The sequence below is a fragment of the Mustela putorius genome, unplaced genomic scaffold (assembly GCF_011764305.1).
Source record: "Mustela putorius furo isolate JIRA1106 unplaced genomic scaffold, ASM1176430v1.1 tig00003898_pilon_pilon_pilon, whole genome shotgun sequence".
NCBI lineage: Eukaryota > Metazoa > Chordata > Mammalia > Carnivora > Mustelidae > Mustela > Mustela putorius.
In genome coordinates this window covers 31,965,164-31,989,498 of record NW_025422047.1, presented here as the reverse complement: position 1 = coordinate 31,989,498, position 24,335 = coordinate 31,965,164, and the positions used below count along the sequence as shown (strand labels likewise).

At 34.9% G+C, this 24,335-nt stretch overlaps 1 protein-coding gene across 14 annotated transcripts in view; it reads left to right on the top strand.

Annotated features, from left to right (window-relative positions):
- The window catches only part of RALGAPA1 (Ral GTPase activating protein catalytic subunit alpha 1), a 252,447-nt gene that overhangs the window by 198,518 nt on the left and 29,594 nt on the right, over positions 1 to 24,335 (top strand). For all 14 annotated transcript variants that reach the window (XR_006602909.1, XM_045067877.1, XM_045067876.1 and 11 more), the window contains 2 exons: positions 411 to 566; positions 22,924 to 23,082. Coding sequence is in view for 13 of the 14 variants with exons in the window: in XM_045067877.1 (XP_044923812.1) it covers positions 411 to 566; positions 22,924 to 23,082 (315 nt within the window). In the remaining variant the exon portion in view is untranslated. The remainder of the gene's footprint in view (positions 1 to 410; positions 567 to 22,923; positions 23,083 to 24,335) is intronic.

The following is a 24,335-nucleotide window of genomic DNA, read 5'->3' as shown; positions in this document are numbered from 1 at the left end:
ATAACACATCTAATTAATCATCTTATCAAAGTGACATTACTGTTTTAACTTTTCCCCAGATCATTTCCAGTCTTGTTTTTTGCCACTTGATTTTTTTATTCTGGCTTTGGGGTCCTCCCATAGCCTTTATGATTTAGCATTAATACCTAGTAGCCTAACAAAAGATGCATACTCTACAGCAGTTGATTTCTTTCCTAATTAACTCCTATTAATTATGGATCCACAAATACTTACAAAGTACCAGTGTAAACAGAACATCTCCAAGTAGTAATTCTGGATCAAGTATTGGTTGATAACATGCCAAAGACTTTCGTCTCCACGTTTTTGCAAATTGAGAAATTTGAGTCTATTTCAGTAGTAAGTTTTTGTGTTTTGTTTAGTTGATTAATATTATGTGTCATTGCTCCCAGGTCAATCTTACAAACCATTGTGGTTTCATGGGAGGACTACAAAAAAACAAAAGCACTGGATTGACCACACCATATTTTGCTACCTCTACAGTAGAAGTAATATTTCATGTATCAACAAGAATGCCTTCTGATAATGATGACTCCTTGACCAAAAAAGTAAGTGCTGAGGAAAAAATGTTGAGTTAAAATCCTTGCAATTAAGAAGATAAATACATAAAATAGTAAGTAGTTGATCAAGCACTATTTCTGAGTATTCCACTCTTCATTTAATACTATCTTCAGAAACAAGATTGTTGTAGAGCTAATGCTGTTTTCATTAATGATAATATTGAAAGTTATTATCTTAAAGGATTTGCCTTTAAGAAAATGGGGATATGACAAACTGAAAAACTTCTACATATGTTCAAATGGGTGAAATTATATTTCAAGTCTCTTCATACACAAATAGATATAATGGTTATATTGATTGAGGGAGAGCAAAAGTTTATATTATTATAAAGCACTTAAAATATAACATTCTTTATCATAAATTTTAACTAAAACTAAGAGCAGATAAGATAAACCATAATAATAAAAAAGAATTTTACTACCCTAGAATTTACAAGAGATGTGGTGGAATGGTTTTGATGGCCCTTGTGCTTTAAACCTACACCATCATTTTTCTGTAGGTGGCACTGGCATTTAAGAGTCGTTCTAGTGATTGTAGGGGTACCTCAGAGTACAGTTATATGTATTCAATCATGTTTGGTTTTCTTAGGGAGAAATATTTTTTTTTTTTTTTTTTTTTTTTAAATATTTTATTTATTTATTTGACAGAGAGAAATCACAAGTAGATGGAGAGGCAGGCAGAGAGAGAGAGAGGGAAGCAGGCTCTCCGCTGAGCAGAGAGCCCGATGCGGGACTCGATCCCAGGACTCTGAGATCATGACCTGAGCCGAAGGCAGCGGCTTAACCCACTGAGCCACCCAGGCGCCCCGGGAGAAATATTTTTAAGAATAAAACCTTGTCCAGTATTTCTTCACCTTCTCTTTCTCCTCCTCCTTCAATTTATTCAAAACTGCTAAATGTAACCAACTTAATATCATTGGTCATTTTATTTAATATTCTTTTGCCTGATACCAGACTCTTTATACCATATTAATAAACTACAAAAACAGCATATTCTCACACTCTTTTGTAAAGGAATTTCAGAACTCCTCTCACATATTTGATAAGACTGATTCAGTATCCTTGAAGCCTTTTGTTTACAATTTAAAGTACTGTTGGAACTTGCCTACTAAATGAGTAATGGTTGATAAAACTAATGTATGGATGCTAATTAGATTGGAATGAGAAGTAAAGGTGGAGATAATTGATAAATGTAAGAAAGTATATTCAGTAACTGGTTTGCTATAGAATTTCTTGTTGCATAGTTTTTATTTTTTTATTTTTTTTAAGATTTTATTTATTTATTTGACAGAGAGAGATCACAAGTAGACAGAGATGCAGGCAGAGAGAGAGAGGGAAGCAGGCTCCCTGCTGAGCAGAGAGCCCGATGCAGGCCTCGATCCCAGGACCCTGAGATCATGACCTGAGCCGAAGGCAGCGGCTTAACCCACTGAGCCACCCAGGCGCCCATTGTTGCAGTTTTTAGAAGTAGAAAATGATCCATGAATACTGATAAGATGGTGAAGAGGTGGATTGGAGTGAAAACTTCATTAAAATGTCAATTAAGCACTTTCTTCCATCAACTCATTATAAATCTCTATGAAAATAAGCCATTCCTGAATTAGAGATAATTATAAGTATAGTGCAAAAAGATAATTTTAAGGCCACCTGGTGTCTCAGTCTGTTAAGTGTCCAATGCTTGATTTTGGCTCAAGCCAAAGTCAGTCTCAACGTCATGAGGGTTGAGCCTTGTGTGGCACTCTGTGCTAGGGGTGGAGCCTGCTTGGGATTCTCTCTGCCCCTCCCCTGCTCTTATTCTCATACTTGCACACACACTCTCTTTCCCTTGCAAAAAAAAAAAAATAAAATAAAATTTAAAAAATAAATAAAATATTAAAACTTATTTTAAAGGATAATTTTAATCATTAAGAACTTGGCCATGACTCACATTTATCATTATCATTTTCATGATAATCCATGGCTCCATGGATATAACTTTTAAACTCCAGAGCAGAGTCAAAAATTGATAGTATTTTGGATTATAAACATAAAAGAACAATAAAGTACATTGTTTTTTGTTTAAAAAAAAAAACAGTTTTGTTCTTTCTTTTTTTTTTTTTTTTTTTTTTAAGGAAAACTATGCCAGGGTATTTTTTTACTTCACTATATTAAAAATGATAATTATATCGTACTTGAAATTTTATTCCTATGACCTTTGTAAAAATGTCAAATAAGTAGGATTTCTTACTATTTTCAAAGCAGTCATGAGGGTGTGTTCTTAATTACTTAAGAAGTTTCTGAAATGAATGTTTAACAAGTTGTTATCATAAGAAAATTAATTTTGGAGAAGATAACACCATTTAAGAATTGTTAAATGGTTGAGTTCTAATTAAAATTATATTGTTAAGTGGTAACCTTTTTAAGTGTTGGATGTATTACAGAGTTTTGAGGAAATAAGTATTGAGCATTAATAGTTTATTTCATCTCTATATATAGAAAGGTTTTTACTGTGGTAAAAATTACAGATATAATTTACTATTTTCGCTTTTTAAAAAATTTTTATTTAATTTTTTATAGGGTTTGGAAATTTTTCATTGATGCATAATTAATATATAGTGTCATATTAGTTTTGGATTTGTGCATTGTAATAACAGTTCTCTATTTCACCCATTCCCCCAACCCTTTTCCCCTCTGGCAACCTCCAGTGTTCCCTCTGTATTTAAGAGTCTAGTTCTCTTTGTCCATTTTTTTTCTTGGTTCATTTGTTCTGTTTCTTACATTCTACACATGAGTGAAATAATACAGAATTTGTCTTTGTCGGACTGACATTTCACTTAGCATTATACCCTCTAGGTCCATCCATGATGTCACAGATGGCAAGATCTCATTTTTTTTAATGGCTGAGTAATATTCTATTGTACATATTTATATATATATATATATATATATATATATATATATATATATATATCACATCTTTATCCATTCATCTATGGACGGACACTTGGGTTGCTTCTATATCTTGGCTATTGTAAATAATGCTGCAGTAAACATAGAGGTGCCTATGTCATTTCATTAGTATTTTGTTTTCGTTGGATAAATATGCAGTAATGGAATTATTGGATCATATGGTAATTCTGTTTTCCACACTGTTTTGCACAGTGACTGCACCAATTTGCATTTCCAGCAGTAGTGCACAGGGTTCCTGTTTCTCCACATCCTCGCCAATACTTATTTCTTGGTAGTTTGTTTTTGGTTTTGTTTTTGTTTTTCATTCTAGCCATTCTCACTGGTATAAGGTGATATCTCATTGTGGTTTTGATTTGTCTTTCCCTGATGATTAGTGATGTTGAACATCTTTTCATGTGTCTATTGGTCACCTGTATGTCTTCTTTGGAAAAATGTCTATTCAGGTCCTCTGGCCATTTTTAGATTATTATTTTGGTGTTAGTTGTAGAAATTCTTTTTGTATTTTGGATATTAACTCTTTATCAGATATATCATTTGCAGTTGTCTTCTCTAATTTAAGAGGTTGCCTTGTCCTTTTGTTGGTGACTTTCTTTGCCGTATAAAAACTTTTTATTTTGCTGTAGTCCCAATAGTTTAATTTTGGTTTTGTTTCTCTTGCCTAAGGAGACATAGCTACAAAAATGTTTCTATGGCTGGTGTCCAAAAAATTACTTACCTATGTTTTCTTCTAATTTATGGTTTCAGGTCTTACATTTAGATCTTTAAACCATTTTGATTTTATTTTTGTGTATGGTGTAGGAAAGTGGTCCAGTTTTATTTTTTGCATGTAGCTGTCCAGCTTTCCCAGAACTATTTGTTGAAGAGACTGTCTTTTCCCCAGTGTATATTTTTCCCCTCCTTTGTTGTAGATTAATTGACCATATAAACATAGGTTTACTTCTAGGTTCTTTGGACTGTTCCATTAACCTATATGTCAGTTTTTATGCCAGTACCATACTGTTTGGATTACTACAGCTTTATAGTGTATCTTGAAATCTGGGATTATGATACTTCCAAGCTTTGTTCTTTCTCAAGATTGCTTTGGATGTTCAGGGTCTTTCATGGTTCCAAACAGATTTTAAGATTATTTATTCTAGTTTTGTAAAAATTACTGTTGGTATTTTGATAGGGATTGCACTGAATTCATAGATTGCGTTGGGCAATATGGACATCTTAACAGTGTTGGTTTTCCCAGTCCATGAGCCTGGAATATCTTTCCATTTGTTTGTGTCATCTTCAGCTTCTTTCATCAGTGTTTTATAGTTTTCAGAGTGCAGTTTATTCTTAGACATTTTATTCTTTTTGGTGCAGTTAAAAATGGGATTGTTTTGTTAATTTCTCCTTTATTATCAGTATAAAGAAATTTCAGCCGTATTATTGACTTTGTATTTTGCAACTTTACTGAATTCATTTATCAGTGCTAGTAGTTTTTTTGTGGATACTTTAGGGTTTTCTATGTACAGTGGAATGTCATCTGCAGATAGTGACAGCTTCACTTCTTCCTTATGAATTTGGATGCTTTGTATTGTCTGTTTTGTCTCATTCCTGTGACTAATACTATGCTGAATAAAAGTGATGAGAGTGGACACCTTTGTCATGTTTCTGATCTTAGAGGGAAAGCTCTCATATTTCACCATTGCATGTCTTGTTAGCTGTGGGTTTTTTTCATATATAGCCTTTATTATGTTGAGGTGTGTTCCCTCTAACCTTACTTTTTTGAGAGATTTTATTGTGAATGGATGTTGTATTTTGTCAAATGCTTTTTCATCTCTTGAGATGATCATATGGTTTTTACTCTTTTTCTTGTTAATGCGCAGTGTGTTGATTGATTTGTGGATATTGAACCACTCTTGCATCCCAAGGATAAATCCTACTTGATTGTGCTGAATGATTTTTTTAATATATTGTTGGATTCGGTTTGCTAATATTGTTTTGTGGATTTTCACATCTATTTTCGTCAGATTGTCCCATAGTTTTTCCATTCCTTCCCTTCCCTTCCCTTTCCCTCCCTCTCTCTCTCTCTTTCTCTCTCTCTCTCTTTCTTTCTCTCTTTCTCTTTCTCTTTCTGTTTATTACTCTGGTTTTAGCATCAGGGTAATCCTAGCCTTGTGAATAAATTTGGAATCTTTCCTTCCTCTTCTATTTTTTGGAGTAGTTTGAGAAAAATGAGTCATAACTCTTCTTTATATATTTGGTAGAATTCACCTGTGAAGCCATCTTTTTCTGGACTTTCTTGTTATTGTTATTATCATTTACAATCTTCTTTATTTATTAGAGAGCACAAGAGCAGGGGAAGGGCAGAGGGAGAAAGAGAAGCAGACCCCAAGCTGGGATCATGACCTGAGCTGAAGGCAGATGCTTAACCGACTGAGCCACCTCTGGACTTTTGTTTGTTGGGAGTTTTTTGATTACTGGTTCAGTTTTATTGCTAGTACTTGGTCTGTTAAATTTTCTGTTTTTTCCTGATTCCATTTTTGGAAGGTTATATGTTTCTGCAAATTTATTCATTTCTTCTAGGTTGTCCTATTTGTGGGCATATAATTTTTCACAATATTCTCTTATAATCCTTTATATATCTGTAGTGTTGGTTATTTTTCCTCTCTCACTTCTGATGGCATTTATTTGTGTTCACTCTTTTTTTTTTTTTTTTGAAGATTCTGGCTAAAGATTTATCAATTTTGTTGATCTTTTCAAACAACCAGCTTTGGTCTTACTCATCTCTTCTATTGCTTTTTAGTTTCTATTTCATTTATTTCACCCTAATCTTTTTTTTTTTTTTTAAGATTTTATTTATTTATTTGACAGGCAGAGATCACAAGTAGGCAGAGAGGCAGGCAAAGAGAAAGGAGGAAGCAGGCTCCCTGCTGAGCAGAGAGCTCGACGTGGGGCCCGATCCCAGGATCCTGGGATCATGACCTGAGCCGAAGGCAGAGGCTTTAACCCACTGAGCCACCCAGGTGCCCCCACTCTAAACTTTTTTATTTCTTCTGCCAGCTTTGGGTTTGTTGGTTCTTGTCTTTCTGGCTCCTTTAGGTGTAAGGTTAGGTTGCTTATTTGAGATTTTTCTTGTTTTTTTTGAGGTAGGTCTGTGTTGCTATAAATTTCCTTCTCAGAACAGCTTTTACAGGGGCGCTTGGGTGGCTCTGTCAGTTAAGCATCTGCCTTCAGCCCAGGTCATGATCTCAGGATCCTGGTTTTGAACCCCTCATCAGGCTCTCTGTTCAGTGAGGAGTCTGCTTCTCCTCCTCATTCTCCCTCTGTTATTTATTTATTCTTTGTTTTATTTATTTATTCGAGATCTCACTCTCTCTCAAATAAATAAATACAAACCTTAAAAAACAATTTAAAAAAAAAAGTTTTTATAGCCTCCCAAAGATTGTGGGCCCTTGTGTTTTTATTTTCATTTGTTACCATGTAATTTTTATTTCCTCTTTGGTTTCTTGGTTGACACATTTATTGTTTAGTAGTATGTATTTTAGTCTGTGGTTTTTGGCCTAATGTGATTTGTTCTGGCGAATATTCCATGTGTACTTGAAAAGAATACATATTCTACTGTATGGGGTTTGTTTCTGGTTTTTTGTTTCGTTTTGAGAGAGAGGAAGAGAGAACATTCACATGCACACATGCAACAGGGAGAAAGGAGGGGGAGAGGGAGAGAGGGAGTCTCAAGCAGGTTCCATGTTCAATGCAAAACCCGACACAGGCCTTGACCCCACCATCCCACAATAATGGCCCAAGGTAAAATCAAGAGTAAGACATTCAAAAGACTGAGCCACCCAGGCATCCCTATATTCCACTGTGTTTGGATGGAATGTCTCTTAGGTCCATCTGGTCTAATGTGTCATTCAAGACCACTGTTTCCTTATTGATTTTCTTTATGCTCTATCCATTGATGTATGTGGGGTGTTAATGTCCCCTACTATTGTATTACTGTCTGTTTCTTCCTTTTTATCTGCTAATAGCTGCTTTATGTATTGGGAGGCTCCTATTTTGAGCACATAGATATTTATAATTGTTATAACTTCCTGTTGAATTGTTCTCTTTATGATTATTTATTGTCCTTCTTTTTCTCTTGGTATAGTCTTTGTTTTAAAGTCTATTTTGTGTTATAGGTATTACAACCACCGCTTTCTTTTTGCTTCCATTTGCATGGTAAACCTTTTTCCATCCCTTCACTTTGGATCTGTATGTGTCCTTTGGTCTGAAGTGAGTCTCTCTTTTTTTTTAAGATTTTATTTATTTATTTGACAGACAGGGATCACAAGCAGGCAGAGAGCAGGCAGAGAGAGAGGGGGAAGCAGGCTCCCCGCTGAGGGGAGGCCGATGTGGGGCTGAGGCTTGATCCAGGATCTTGGGATCATGACCTGGGCCAAAGGCAGAGGCTCTAACCCACTGAGCCACCCAGGCGCCTCTGAAGTGAATTTGCCTTATAGGCAAATTATAAATGTTGCTTTTTTAATCCATTCAGTCATCCTATGTCTTTTGATTGGAGCACTTAGTCCATTTACATCTAAATTCCCATCATTGATAGATATGTACTTATTGCCATTTTTATTAGTGGTTTTGCAGTTCTTTTTGTAGCTCTTCCCTATTTATTCTCTTGCTGTCTTTGATCATAGTTTGTTGATGTCTTTACTTGTATGCTTGGATTTTTTTCTCTTTATCTTTTGTGTAACTCTTACAGGTTTTCGATTTGTGGTTTTCATTAGGTTCATATATAACATTTTATGTGTAAAGCAGTCTATATGAGGTTGATGTTCATTTAAATTTGAATCACTCCTCACCCCCACGTTATATGATGTCATACTGTATACCCTTTTATTTTGAGAATCCCTTGACTGATTTTTTTTTTATTTTTTAAAAGATTTATTTATTTATTTATTTTTAAAAGATTTTATTTATTTATTTGACAGACAGAGATCACAAGTAGTCAGAGAGGCAGGCAGAGAGGAGGAAGCAGGCTCCCACTGAGCAGAGAGCCCAATTCAGGGCTCAATCCCAGGACCCCAGGATCATTACCTGGGCCAAAGGCAGAGGCTTTAACCCACTGAGCCACCCAGGCGCCCCCTTGACTGATTTTTATAGATAAACTGATTTTACTGCTTTTGTATTTAACCTTTTTTTAAAAAAAGATTTTATTTATTTATTTATTTGACAGACAGAGATCACAAGTAGGCAGAGAGGCAGGGAGAGAGGAAGAAGCAGGCTTGCTGCTGAATAGAGAGCCAGATGTGGGACTCGATTCCAGGACACTGGGATCATTACCTGAGGCACACTCAGGTGCCCCATGTTTAAATTTTATACTGGTTTTATAAGTGTTTATTTTTATTATATGTTTGCATTTACCTGTGAAATTTTTTCCTTTCACAATTTTCTTAACAAAATTTTGGCCTCTTCTTTCCACTAAGAAGTCCCTTTAACATATCTTTTGAGATTGGTTTAGGGGTGATGATGTTGTTTGGGAACCTCTTTACCTCTCCTTCTATACTGAATGATAATCTTGCTGGGTAGAGCAGTCTTGGTTACAGATTTTTTTCTTTCAGTACTTTGAATATATCATTCCATTTCCTTCTGGTCTGCAGTTTCTGCTGAAAAATCAATTGACAGCTTTATGGGGTTTTCCTTACATGTAACCATTTTCTCTTGCTACTTTTAAATTCTCTCTTTCTCACTATGTTTTGCCATTTTGATGATTATGTCTTGGTGTGAAACTCTTTGGGTTAATTTTGTTGGGGGTCTCTGTGTTTCCTGGATCTGGATTTCTATTTCCTTCCCCAGATTAGGAAAGTGTTCATCTCTTGTTTCTTCACATAAATTTTCTATCCACTTCCCCCCTCTCCTCCATCTGGGATCTCTGTAATGCAAACGTTACTGTGGTTGGTGGGGTCGCTGACTTCCCTTCACCTAGTCTCATTTTTTCTTATTCTTTTTAATTTTCGCTATTCAGCTTGGTTGCTTTTTATTACTCTGCCTTCCAGACTGCTGATCCAGTCTTCTGCCTCTACTCTACTATTCATTCCCTCTAGTGTATTTTTTTATGTCAGCTATTGAGTTCTTCATCTCTGACTGGTTCTTTTTTATATTTTCTTTCTCCTTCTTGAAGGTCTCACTAAGATCCTCCCTTCTTTTCTCAAATTCAATGAGTATCTTTATGACCATTACTTTGAATTCTTTATCAGGCCTATTGCTTATCTTTGTTTAATGTAGGTCTTTCGCTGTGGTTTTGTCCTGTTCTTTGATTTGGGACCTAATTCCTTTGTCTTCTCATTTTGTCTGACTCTCTGTGTTTGTTTTTGTGTATTAGGAGAGTCAGCTGTGTTTCCTGCTCTTGAAAGTTGTGGCTTTATGAAGAAGAGGTCCTGTAGTGCCCTGCAGTACAATGTCCCCTCATAACTAGAACCAGACATTTCAGCAGTGTCTTTCTGTGGGCTGTGTGTTCCCTGCAGTTGTGACTGAGCTGCATTTGTATTCAGTCCAGTCAACTACAGTGACCTATTTTGCCTATTGTGAACACACTGGGCAGGGGTTTGTTCCCTGTGCCATTAAGGCATGTCTTATCTTCTTGTTCTTCTCCATGTCTGTATAGTGTCGCTCTCATTTATGATTAGTCTCATGCAGAGTGGGGAGAATGCTGAAAGGGGGAGTTTCCAGCCATATTTTTGCTCCTTCTACCCTTTTTGATATGGTCTCTTCTGCCCTGTTAACTGTGGAAAGTCTATTCTGCCAGTCTTCAAGTCATGAGTCATGTTAAGAGTTAGTTTCACTGATGTGGCTATTATGTCGGTACCTGTGGGATGAAGTAAGTTTAGGATATTATGACTCCACCATCTTTTCAGAAGCTCTATCTTAACCATTTTTAAATGTTCATTGGCATAAACATTTATAATGTACAACTATCACAAGTATCCATTTCCAGAACATTTTCGTTTCGTTAAAAATATTTTTTATTTTCTCTAGGGAATTCTTTGATCCATGTGTTATTTAGAAGTATATTGTTTAATCTCCAAGTATTTTGGGGTTTTCCAGCTATCTTTATGTTGTTGATTTCCAGTTTAATTCCATTTTGGTCTGAAAACAGACATTGTGTGATCTCTCGTCTTTTAAATTTGGTAAGATGTGTTTTATGACCCAAATGTAGTCCATCTAGTGAATGTTCCATGTGATTCTGGGAAGAATGTGTAACTACTATTGTTGGAGGAAGTAGTCTATAAATGTCAATTATATCCAGTTGATTGATGGAGCTGTTGAGTTCAGCTATATCCTTACCAGTTTGCTGCCTGCTGGATTTCTCCATTTCTAATAGAGGAGTATTAAAGTTTCCTATTATAATAGTAGATTCTTCTAGTTGCAGTTCTGTCAGTTTTAGCTTCACATATTTTGTCACTCTGTTAGGTGCATACAGATGAAGGATGGGTTATGTCTTCTTGGAGTATCAACCTCTTTATCATTCCGTAATGCCTCTCTTTAACTTTGCTTGCCTTGAAATCTGCTCTGTCTGAAATTAATATAGGTACTCCCACTTTTCTTTTTATTGGTTTATCGTGGTATTTTTCTCCATCCCTTTACTTTTAATCTATATATGTCTTAATATTTTAAGTAGGTTTCTTGTAGCAACAAATAGATGGGTCTTATTTTTTTTTTATCCACTCTGACAATCTCTGTATTTTAATGTATAGTTAGACCACTGACATTTAAAGTGATCATTGATATAATTGGATTAATATTTACCACATTTGTTACTGTTTTCTATTTATTACCCTGTTCTTTGCTCCTATATCTGTATTTCACACTTTTTCTGCCTTCTGTGGTAACTGAGCATTTTATAAGATTCCATTTTCTCTCCCTTCTTAGCATATCACTTATACTACTTTCCTTTCTTAATTTTTTTTTAGTTATAGCCCTGGAGTTTGTACTATACATTTAGCGCTAATCCCAAGTCCACCTTCAAATAATATTATGCTGGTTCATGGATACTGCAAGTACCTTATAAATAACACAGTATATTTAATCTTTCCATCCTATCCCTATATCATTGCTTTCATTCATTTTACTTATAGATTAGCACATATGTACCTAAGCATACATAATCACATGCATTATTGCTATCTGAACAAACTCTGATCTGTTTGATCAGTTAAGAATAAGAAAAATAAAAGCTTTTCTTTTTCCTTAAGTTATTGATTATTTGGTGCTTTTCTTTTCTTTATGTAGATCTTAATTTTTTTTTTTTAAGATTTCATCTATTTATTTGACAGAGAGAGAGTACATAAGTAGGCAGAGAGGCAGGTGAAGGGGGGGGAGCAGGCTCCCTGCTGAGCAAAGAGCCTGATGTGGGGCTTGATCCCAGGACCCTGAGATCATGACCTGGGCCGAAGGCAGAGGCTTAACCCACTGAGCCACCCAGGCACCCCTGGATCTGAATTTCTAACCTGTATCACTTTATTTCTCTCTGAAGAACTCCTTTTAAATTTCTTGTAAGATAGGTTTACCGGCAACTAATTCTCTCAATTTTTGTTTGAGAAAGTCTTTATTATCCTTTACTTTTGAAGGATAATTTTACAGAATACAGAGTTCTAAGTGTTAATAGTTTTTTTCTCCCAACATTTTAAATATTTCATTCCACTCTCTCCTTGCTTGCATGGTTTCAGGGGAGACGTCAGATATTGTTCTTTTCTTTGGTTCCCTATAAATAAAATATATTTTTAGCTCTGGCTTCTTTTAAGATTTTTTTCTTTATCTGTGATTTTATGAAGATTGATGATTTGCCTAAGTGTAGTGCTTCCCAAGCTTCTTGGATCTGTGGTTTGGTGTCTGACATTAATTGGGGCAATTCTAGTCAGTATTGCTTCAAATACTGCTTCTCTTTCTTTCTTTCTTCTCCTTTCATGTAACAGTTTTTTTGTGTTTGTCCCACAGTTCTAGAATATTCTTTTTTTCCCCCCAGTCTTTTTTCTCATTGCTTTTCAGAAGAAAGGACACAGACAGTTTCATGGCATAATATTCCAGTTATTTAATATTGAGATGTCAGGGCCACCTGGGTGGCTCAGTGGGTTAAAGCCTCTGCCTTCAGCTCAGGTCATGATCCCAGGGTCCTGGGATTGAGCCCCGCATGGGGGGGGTGTCACTGCTCAGCAGGGAGCCTGCTTCTCCCCCTCCCCTCTCTTTGCCTGTCTGCCTACTTCTGATCTCTGTCTGTCAAATAAATAAAAATAAAAATATTTAAAAAAAACAAAAACAAATTAATTTTTAAAAAATATAGAGATGTCAGAAGTATTGGGACTTTTTAAAATGTAAGCATATGTTTGTAATTTTTTATAATCTTATAATGCAAGCATGTATATTATTTAAGTTGTTATAATAATTATATCTGTTAGGTTTTCCTTTTAATGCCTGCTTTAATGAAGATGCTTACCCTAATTAGATAGGCCTTTTTTTAAATATAATTTTTTTAATTTTTAAATAAACACATAATGTATTATTAGTCCCAGGGGTACAGGTCTGTGAATCGCCAGGTTTACACACTTCACAGCACTCACCATAGCATATACCCTTCCCCAATGTCCATAACCCCATCACCCTCTCCCTACCCACCCCACCACCCACCCCCGCCCCTGCCCTGGCCACCCTCAGTTTGTTTTGTGACATTAAGAGTTTCTTATGTTTGTTTCCCTCCCAATCCCATCTTGTTTCATTTATTCTTTTCCTACCCTTTCAAACCCCCCATGTTGCTAGATAGGCTTTTATACATAAAGTAATTTAAAGTGTTTGTTTTAGTGAGAAAATGTTACAGTGTCACTGCTTTCACATGTATAACATCTACCGTATAAAAGTGAAGTCCATCAAAATTACAAACAATAGGTAATAAAGCAACATCATTTTGGAAGGGTTTAGTTCTCTTATCTTCTAAGGTAATTTAAATCAGTTTAAATAAAATCTGTTGGGGCACCTGGGTGGCTCAGTCGGTTAAGCAGCTGCCTTCGGCTCAGGTCATGATCCCAGGATCCTGGGATCGAGCCCCACATCAGGCTCTGTGCTCAGCAGAGAGCCTGCTTCTCCCTCTTCTTCTGTCTCCCCTCTACCTATCTGTGCTCCCTATCTGTCTGTCAAATAAATAAATAAAGTCTTTAAACAATAAAAAAATAAAAAGATAAAATCTGTATCAGGTTGGGATTAAATTGAGACAACATTTCATTTAATTCAGTAGAAAGGAAAAATATACCTGATCTCACAATTCAATATAACTATTCTAAACCTTCTTTCTATGGGGGGGGGGGGAAACCTTAACATTTATTTTTCTCTATATACTGAGTTTTCCTCTTCCCAATTCCCTATGAATCTTGTTCTTAATCTGCTCTTCAGAGCCCTAGTATGTTAGATTTTTCTAACAGGCTTATATTTTAGCTCTATTATAGTATCAGTTTCTTTTTAATAAAAGGTTAAATATTTAAACTTAATCATGGTAACCAGTTGTCTTAACACCAGTTCTCCTTAATAAAAAATCACTTTCTGTATTGGTATTTTTTCTCCTAAATTTAATAAATTCCACATTAGTGGTAATAAGTTGAGGCCTAGAACATGTGTCCTATTACAAATGAACAATTGGATATCATTAGGTTGTCCCCCTTTCCTCTGTAGATATATCTTTAGGTGTGTTAATCCATTCAGTAGACACATTAATGAGCACTGGTTGAAGTGTAATATTGGAGGAAGTAAGGCTCGTTGACCTCAGCATGGAGTTTAATACCTCTAATTAAATTAGGTAGTCGACAGTCAGTATAAAGAAATAGCTGTGCCTCTGGCAAGCTAGAATTATTTATGACTCTGGTTCTTTGTTTTAAACTTGAAAGGAGAAAATAATTTATATCTATCTTATAGAAACTAATTTTAGTTCTCATTTTTTATTTAAAATATCATGTGATTTTGTAAATTATTTTTAAACATTTTATTTTCCCAGAATGAGAGGTAAATATCCTTGAACCTGTTAAAGTGTAGTGTTTTACTTCTTGTGAAGAGAAGCTTTTTCAAGGCTCAAGACAGTAGCAGTAGAATTTTTACAACATAGACTATACTTCTTGAACAAATTAATCAAATATTCAGTTGCACAAAGTACTCTCTTAGAAATACACTGCCATATCAAAAATCCTCATATAACCCTAGACAAAGATACCTGTTCTATAAATTATCTCTGAGGAAGATTGATGGGGGAAAAAAAAAATCACTTAACTGAGTTTATTCTGTTTACTCTTAAATATCACAAGTACTGTAAGCATTGGTATAAAGTGTTCACAGGAGCTTGTCTCATTTCCTTGGTCTCCTTATTCTGGCCACTTGTAATCTTTGTAAGTAGCTGAATCACCCTGTTAGAAGTTTTACGAAGATCAAGTTGAGATCATTGTAATTTACTTAGTTGGAATTACAGTCTGTCATTTCCTGCACCCCCCAAAAGAGGGGAAAGAGGGGCTTAAGTCAGTTTCCTCTGAAATATTGTTAGTGTCATGGACAGCACTTCCTTTTCTGTTTTGGAATTTGGTCACAATAGTTTCCCAGATAAATCAGCTTCGTAGACCTGATTAGTCTGATTCTCATTTTATATCTGTTTTTCTATATTTTGTCTAGAAATAAAACTGAAATATAGTTTTCTTTCCAAAGAACTTTTATACTAAATATAGTCTGGAAAATGAATTCAAAGACAAATTTAAGAAATAATAAAATAAAATAAAATAAAATTTATAAAAATAAAAATAATAAAATTTTCATTATTTAGTTAAAGTGTAGTTAGTATAGGTGGTATAGAAATATACTCATGGTTTTAATCCCAAAATAACAGTCTTACATAAAATAATTTTATTTAATATTCTAGACTCTACCCTTAACCCCCAATTTCTGTAAATCTACTTTTTATGATAAGAATAGAGGATAGAGAAATGAGGAAATATAAATGGTTCAGAGTAAATTTATCTCACTACTGCAAATGGTGTAATTTGGATGCGATAGCAGTGGCTCCTCATTGCATGTAGAATAAAGTTCTAATTCTTCACTATGGCCTTCAGTGATTTGGCCACCTGCCTGCCTACCTCTCTGATCACATCTCCTGTCACTTTCCTTTTCATTTAGTAGTCTGGTCTTATGGCTGTCATTCTAACCTGCCAACGTGTCAAACTCATTCCCATCTCAGAGGGTATGCACTTACTGTTCTTTCATTTGAAATGTTCTTTCTCCACATCACCAGGCTTTCTTATTCTCATTGCTCTATTCTCAGATTCACTTGACAGTTTCTCAGAGAGACCTTTCCATGCTAGCTAAAGAAGTCCCCTTCACTCAGTAATGCTATCGCATTACCCTAATTTATTCTCTTCATAGAACTATGCCTCCTGTCACCATCAAAGTGGGATCTTTAAATAAATGCCATAATTACAGATAATTCTGTTTTTATGCTGTGTACTATGTAATGACAAAAAAATTTACCCAAGTAAGTGCCATAGTTTATAGATAAGTTATAGTAATAACTAGATTTAACCTGATCCTGTCTTGTTCCAGTTTCTCTTTCTCTGAGGCCTTTCTCAAGTCTCCTCTTTTTCCCATTATCCTCATTCTTTCTCATCTCTGTTTCTCCATTTCTTCAACACAACAAGCATACAGACTTGAACACCCTCCCCTGTTCTTCTGAGAATTCTGAAGTTTGTGTTTGTCCAAATGTAAACAAAAAAGAAGTCACCCCACATGTCTAAAAACTGTTGCTTCTCCCTCTCTGAAACTTCAGACTCCAACCATTTCCAAATATAATAGCTTTGTTTTCTTGAGTTTCTGTGATGGAAAATACTTTAAAGGAAAATTATACACCAGGCTTCTGGTTATATTAGAAGTCAAGTCCAATAAGGATTTGCCTTTTTTTCAGTTGGTTATTGAGACATTTCAAAAACCAGTTTTCGTGGCACCTGGGTGGCTCAGTGGGTTAAAGCCTCTGCCTTCAACTCAGGTCATGATCTCAGCGTCCTGGGATCGAGCGCATCAGGCTCTCTGCTCAGCAGGGAGCCTGCTTCCTGCTCTCTCTCTGCCTACTTGTGATCTCTGTCTGTCAAATAAATAAAAATTTAAAAAAAAAATAAAGGGAAGAAAACAGTTTTCAAGCTGTGGTCTTTTCAAACACATCTTTTGCACCGAAGTCACATATTTCAATAAAGCATTTTCAAGACTGTCTTGAAATGTCAGCAATGTGTATTGAGTGCCCACTCTGCTAGGGTAATTGTATACTAGACACCATGCTTATTGTTTCAATAAGGTTTTCTTAATTACTAAAAATGAATGATCCAGACAGCAAGTAAACATATGAAAATATGTATGATCCTAAAATATATGAAAGTATGCTTTTTTAACAGGCTTGAGGAGTATTTGATAGTGTCTATTTTGCTATGTGTGGGTGTCTGGAAAACAGGGGAAAAATGAGGGGTGGAAGCAGTATTAATCAGTTTAAATTTCTGCGTGTATACCTCTATCTCCCTAACTGCCTAACCTAATTAACTTCTGTGCGTTCTTCAAGTACCGTTATAGATCAGTTTTCTTTATTATTTGCATTCAGAGAAGTATATTAGAGGATTATTGATATCAGTAATTATTCAATTATTAATTTTTTATTTTTCCACCATTGTATCTATGCGAGCAGTACAATGCATTTAGTCAGCTCTCTGTATTTGCTAATGTATGAAGAAAAGTAGATGGTAGGGGAGAAGCTTTTTAAGAACTCATGGACTGTTCAGGTATGCAGGATGACTAACATATGATGTAGGACAACAGTATATGAAATAGGAAGAAAAGTACAAAAAAGGGATCTAATGTTTAAAAAAAAAAATGAAGAGCTTGATACAGTAAGGAAAACAGAAATTGAAGACTTCCAGATTTTGACCCTGAGTAATTATAATTAGTTGTTAGGTACTTTCAATAGAGGTAGGGAAGTCAGAGGGTAAGCTGATTTTGTGAAAGATGATATAGTTACTTTGCATGAAATCTAGTTTCCATTTCCAGATGAATGATATTTCACGACATTAAGGAAATCTAAAGTTGAATGTAATCTCTGAAATAATCATGGAAAATGAAAACATTTTGTTGTCTTAAGATAGTCAAACATCTGATTTTCATAAAAGAACATGAAGTAGTCCATTAACTACCAAAATTAGCATTCATGAGCTCCATGTCAATGCCTGATAAAATAGGATTATTAAACAGATGGTTTGTGAGCACTTAGGTAATGAAGTAGTGATCACTAGGAGCCACCATGAGTTCACCAAAACAAATCACATCAAAGTAACTGAATTTGTTTTAATAGGATTACCAGATCAGGGAAGGCCATTGACAGTATAAAGCATTTAGCTAAGTTGTTTGCTGTGAACAAGCCGAAGAAATGTGGTCTTAATAATAGTTCAGTAAGTATGTTCATAACTGGTTGTATAACACTTCTGGAGACATAAATTAATTACTAATGAAAGGCATATAGGGAGGTGGTTAAAGTATGGTTTCTGGAATTAGACTGCCTTGGTTTCAGTTCTGACTGCCACTAGTCATGTGACATTAGGCAAATGAATTTATCTTTTTAAGTTTCAATTCCTCATCTGTAAAAATAGGGGTAATAACAATTATATTTACTTTGTAGCATGTTGTTAAAACTAAGTTATGCCAAAGCACTTAGAATAGTTAAGAATTTAATAAATGTTGGATATTATTAGAACCAGGAGGAACATTTATAATGACTTGCTATAAGGCTGTTACCCAGACTTGTCCCACTTTACATTTTTATCTACAACCTAAATGAAGACACAGGACATTGAATTTAAGGATAACCCAAATGTGGGTCAGAGAGAACCAATGCACTGAGTAGCAGAATCCGGCTGTAAAAAAAGACTTTGATAAGTTAAATATAATCTGAACTTGGAAAGGTAACATTTAATAAAAACAAATATGAAATTCTCCCTTTAGATCTAGCAGTCAGTTTTACCTGCTTTGAACTTTGTAAGAACAAGACTTAAGGGTTTGAATTGGCTACTACTTCCATTTGAGCCAACTTTGAAAAAATGCAGGAAATAATTTAGTTAACAGAGGAAGTGGTCCCACTATGAGCTGATTGTATTAGAGCATATATTAATTAATGTGTTCAATTCCAGACACCATAATTTAATAGAAACATTGGTAAACTGAGGTAATAATCCACGATAAGGAATAGATTTGTAAGCTATAAGAGGAGGAACTCCAAAGATACATTTAACATGGAAAAGAAGATTGGGCCAATCTTCAAATATCTGAAAAAGGTAATATATAGAATATAAACTGGATTTATTTGGTAAGGCTCATTTTAGAAGAACTAGCTTTAGGAAGCAAATTTTAGCTTAGTATAAAGAATGTTCTGACTGTAGCTCTTTAAAAATGATTGCCCTGACTCATGAAGGTGTAAAGATCCCAACCCTAGAAGTATTCAGACAGAGGCAGGATTAACTTGTCAGGGATATTGCAGTGGGAGTATTGGGTGGGAAATCAGAGCTTTAGGGTCTCTTCCAGTGCTGATACTCTATAATGTATTGAGGACTTCATTTTTACAGATGTTGAATTTCATTAAGTACTTCATCTTCATGAATTGATAATGATAATCTGCAGTCTATATTATATTATATACCCGGAATAAAATTATTTCAGCAGCATTTGAAGTGAATTTGGAAGAATCATTTGGTTGCCAGTCATTTTAGCAGATTCATCCCATGTACAGAAGTCTTGTACTCTGTTTATGAAGTGATTGGTGGGATACCTGGGTGGCTCAGTTGTTTAGCATCTGCCTTCTGCTCAGGTCATGATCCCAGGACCTGGGATCAAGCCCCACATCAGGCTCCCTGCTCAGCGGGAAGCCCCCTTCTCCCTCTCTCACTCCCCCTCCTGTGTTCCCTCTCTGTGTCTCTCTCTGTCAAATAAATAAATAAGATCTTAAAAGAAAAAAAGAAATGATTGGTATCTGGGTACAGAAACATGTAGGTAGGAACTCCTTGAGAGTTCTCAGAGTATAGAAAAACGTGGAGAGTATACACAGAACACAATCTTGTAAGTCCATAAGAGATAAGGAATAAACATGAAATATTATATAAAGTATTTGTGTTAAATATGTCAAATGTACTGAAATTTCTCTTAACTGTTAATACTCAAAATTCATTCAGTAATCTTTCAAAAATGTATGAGATCTATATAGCAATTAGCAATTTCTCAATTTTCATTTATTGTGTTGCAGGTTTTAAGACCTAAAGATACAAAAACATGCCTAATCATGACAACATAATTACTCTTTAAAAAATGATAAGGATGTTCTTCAAGCTTTCCCCCTCAGAATGCTTGAACATGTTTAGAATGACATTGTTACATGCGTGGTTCTTTGCCACAAATATCTTCATTACAGTGTCTTAGTAAAAAATACAATGTTTTTTTTTCCATTAAACTTCTATAACAGACTTTTAAGACTGTGGTAGATATCTGAAGACAAGCTTTGGTTATACGATAAAACTTTAGTAGCCCTTTTCTCCCATTTCTTTAGATAAGTGGGCACTAGAAATTATAGATAGCTTTGGCAAGAGTTCAAGGGTTAATGTAGCAGATAAATAAAAGGAATTTTCTGTAAATTGAGACCTGCATTATTTCAGTTGTCTTGTCTTTCCTAACCTAACTCATTTAATTTTAAAAAGTAAATACTTAAATTCTTCCTGACAGTGTGCTCAGCTTTTACTATCGTTTATTACTTCAATTATACTTGATATCACTTAGAACAATCTGCCATTTGGAAATCTCAGTATAGCCTGGAGCTTAGTATTAGATCTGGCGGCTATTGTAACATGTACAGCATATGACATTAATGTATCAAAATTAGATTGGATCATCCCTCCTGGTTAAATTTATTTCACATTTCTTTTGTATTCAGTTAACATAAACCTATTAGGGAAGCTGACACATGGGGATGGCTGTATAGGAAGGATATTTTTAAAGTATTTTGATTAAAAAATGAAATTATAGAGCCATGGCTTTTCTAAGTTGTGTAATCTGTTTGGTTTTTAAAAATGTCACAGAGCCCAAGTACTAAATTTATATTGTTCAACGGATGTGTGTGTCCACACATATGTGTGGTGTGGTGTAAATAATGAGAATTAAAACTTAAACAATATTTTGATGGTTAGGTTTACCATCATACATTTAGAGCAATAAGTATGTTTATGGTTTCCAAAAATCAAAAAAATTTTAATGTACTTAAGCCTAAAAAAAGTCTCCTTAAAAGAAAATAAATATTTTTATACTATATTTCTTAAATAATAGTTTCTGGTCTGTCGATTCAGCCTAATAATCCAATCCATCAAAGTGTTTGAGGGGCATTTCTTGCTTAGGAATACAAATATTAAAGTTCAGGGATTTGCCTTGTATTTTCAGATACATTAACGACATTCATAGTAATTAGGATTTTTTAGATAGGCTGCTGTTAGGGACTTTAAAAACCACTAGAACACTGGTTCTTGGGTTTTTTTGTTTTACATACTCCTATTTGATAGACTCTCTCCTTAGAAAAATACACAAAATTTTACATGTAATTTTAAAATATTCACAGACCCTTTGAACCCAGGTTAAGACTCCAGGGTTATGGGGTGCATGGCGGGCTCATTTGGTAGTAAGTCTTGATCTCTGGGTCATGAGTTCAGGCCCCACACTGGGCGTAGAGCTTACTTAAAAACAAAAAAACTCCAGGGCTAAGGGTAACAGAAGAGAGTGCCTTTTTTGTTTATTGAAATCACATTTAACTTTTTTCCTGCTCTGTGGTCTTGAAGCCAAGTAGATTGCATATTTCAAAAATGGAAATTGCTTGTATGTTAGCTCATCAAAAACTATTGATGACACTTATCCTAGTTCTCTCTCCCAAACCTTCTAAACCTTCAGCATGTCACACATACAATGTGTCCATTTATCTGAAAGTAGTAGAAAAGCTTATGTGAGATATGTACCAAAAAGGACTCAAGTGTTTGCAGTGACAGAATCAATTAAGATAACCAAATTTTATATTAAAATACATGTTATATGATGATCTCTATGAAGAAAACTCAAGACTAAAGGGTATTAAGTTCATTTTTTCTTATAACTTAGAAATTCAACTTTTGGATGTTTTGCTTTTTTATAATTGTAAGCATTTAATGTTAACTCTCTGATTGCTAAAAGCGCCTTTGTAAGCACTACAAATATTTAAACATCTTGAGAGTCTAAACATTTCAAGAAGTCTGTTTGGTAGAATTTCTTGTACAACATTCCACAGGCAAAGAAACCCTGGAAAGATGTTGAACCAAATACAGTCAACCTTCTCTTACTTAATAGATTATTTACCCAACTTATGAAATATCTATTTCTTTTCCTTCTCTTCCTGTTGCCTTCTTAAGGCAACTTTACTGCTCTTTAGCCCTTTGAGAGAATGGTCAGAAAAAAAGGAGAAGAATCTTACATCGCTCACTTTTAAAAAACATTTAAACAATTTTGTAAAAGGTTTGGTAGTGGGAAACTAGTATAGTTGCTAGTTAAGAAGAGAATTTGGGCTGGGGCACCTGGGTGGCTCAGTGGGTTGGGCCTCTGTCTTCAGCTCAGGTAATGATCTCAGGGTCCTGGGATCAGGCCCTGAATCAGGCTCTCTGCTCAGTAGGGAGCCTGCTTCCCTCCCTCTCTCTGCCTGCCTCTCTGCCTACTTGTGATCTTTCTCTCTGTTTCAAATAGATAAATAAAATCTTTAAAAAAAAAGAGAGAGATGGCTGCATAGTATTCCATTGTGTATATATACCACATCTTCTTGATCCATTCATCTGTTGATGGACATCTAGGAAACCATAAGTGACTCTTAATCTCACAAAACAAACTGAGGGTTGCTGGGGGGAGGGGGTTTGGGAGAAGGGGGTGGGATTATGGACATTGGGGAGGGTATGCGCTTTGGTGAGTGCTGTGAAGTGTGTAAGCCTGGTGATTCACAGACCTGTACCTCTGGGGATAAAAATATATGTTAAATGTTAATAAAAAATTTTAAAAATTTAAAAATTAAAAAAAAAAAAGAGAGTTTGGGCTGTATGTGAATTTTTTTTCTGAGTTCTCTGCTTCCCACTGACTGTTGACAGCCTAATATTTTCTGGTCTTTTGCAGCATCTCCTAATGTTTTGAGTGTGTTTCATGAGTTGTGAAAAATGATCAAATGAAATTTACGTTTTTTAATTTCTTTACCTTTTAATCTTTTTATAGTATAGTATAGCATATTGTTAGTTGCTCTATGAGGAGCTATATGCTTTTTTCTAAAGCACTATGAACTATTTTCTTGGTTTTCCAGTTGAGACATTTGGGAAATGACGAAGTACACATTGTTTGGTCGGAGCATACTAGAGACTACAGGAGAGGAATTATTCCTACAGAATTTGGTGATGTCCTTATTGTAATATATCCAATGAAAAATCACATGTTCAGTATTCAGATAATGAAAAAACCAGAGGTAAGAACTCCTTCTGTTACATTTTAATAATGTATTTTGAGCTCTTTGTGGGTTTTTGAGTTTCTTCTTTCAGAAGGATTAGACTAGGCATATCAGGCTATGAAAACAGGGGGAAGTGAGACACAGACTCTGGTACCTATGTAAATTGTCTAAATCTGGTTCAGAAGGAGCTGAAACTATAAAAATAGCAAGAAACTATGTTCAAATGGGAGTGCCAGGGTGGAAGTTCTTTCTACCAAACTCACAAAAGGATTACCTTTTATTAAGAGGATGATTATACTTTCAGAAAAGATACAAGAAGAAGTAATCATTCTGTAATTTTAGTTAATATAGCTTACTAAGGATTACATGATTATTTAGTCATGTACCTTAATAAAGGAAAGTTCTACAAAGTAAAAAAAAAAAAAAAAAAGTTCCCGTTGGATTTCTTATACCATAGGGCTGAAATACACTTGCACAAGTATTTTCTTTCAAAATAATTTAAAAAGTGTGGTAGTGTATTGGTACCTTTCTTACTGTTTTAATTGAGTGTTTTTAAATTTATAGAAAACCTATTTTTTGACAGTTGATCATGAATCTTTAGAATTCCTTGAATTAGACTAAGTTTCCCAGGTGGGAATTTAAGCTTACGTCCAGATTTTTTTAGGATTTATCGAAATCAGAGGCAAACTATGGCCTACTTCCTATTTTTATACAGTGTGCAAACTACTAATGGTTCTTATATTTCTAATGGGTTTTTTTCCTTTCTTTTTTTGTGTTTGTTTTGTTTTGTTTTCAGTGTCTACTCCCTCCTCCCCAAGTTTTTCTTTTTAAAAAAAATCAAAGAGGAGGGTCAGTTAAACATCTGCTTTCCACTCAGGTCATGATCCCAGGGTTCTGGGCTTGATGACCACCCCACATCCACACCCCATCTCCACCTCCCTCACCTTCCCCCGCCCTGCCACCTTCTCGTGTTCTCTCTCTTTGGTTCTGCCTGCTCTCTCTCAATCTTTTAAAAAAAATTAAAAATCAAAGAAGAATATGCATCAGGGACAACATATGGCCACAAAGCCATATTTTTTGAAATATTTACTCTGTTATCCACAGCTCATATCCTTGCCTTCAGCTGTCATTTGTACCAACCATATTCAAACAGAATAACTTTGAAACTGTCAATCATCTGATAAAACTGACCAATTACCAAAACATAGATTTTTTTTTCTAACAAACCATGTAATAAAAGTCTTTTAAGTTCTGTAGTAAAGCTGCTATCA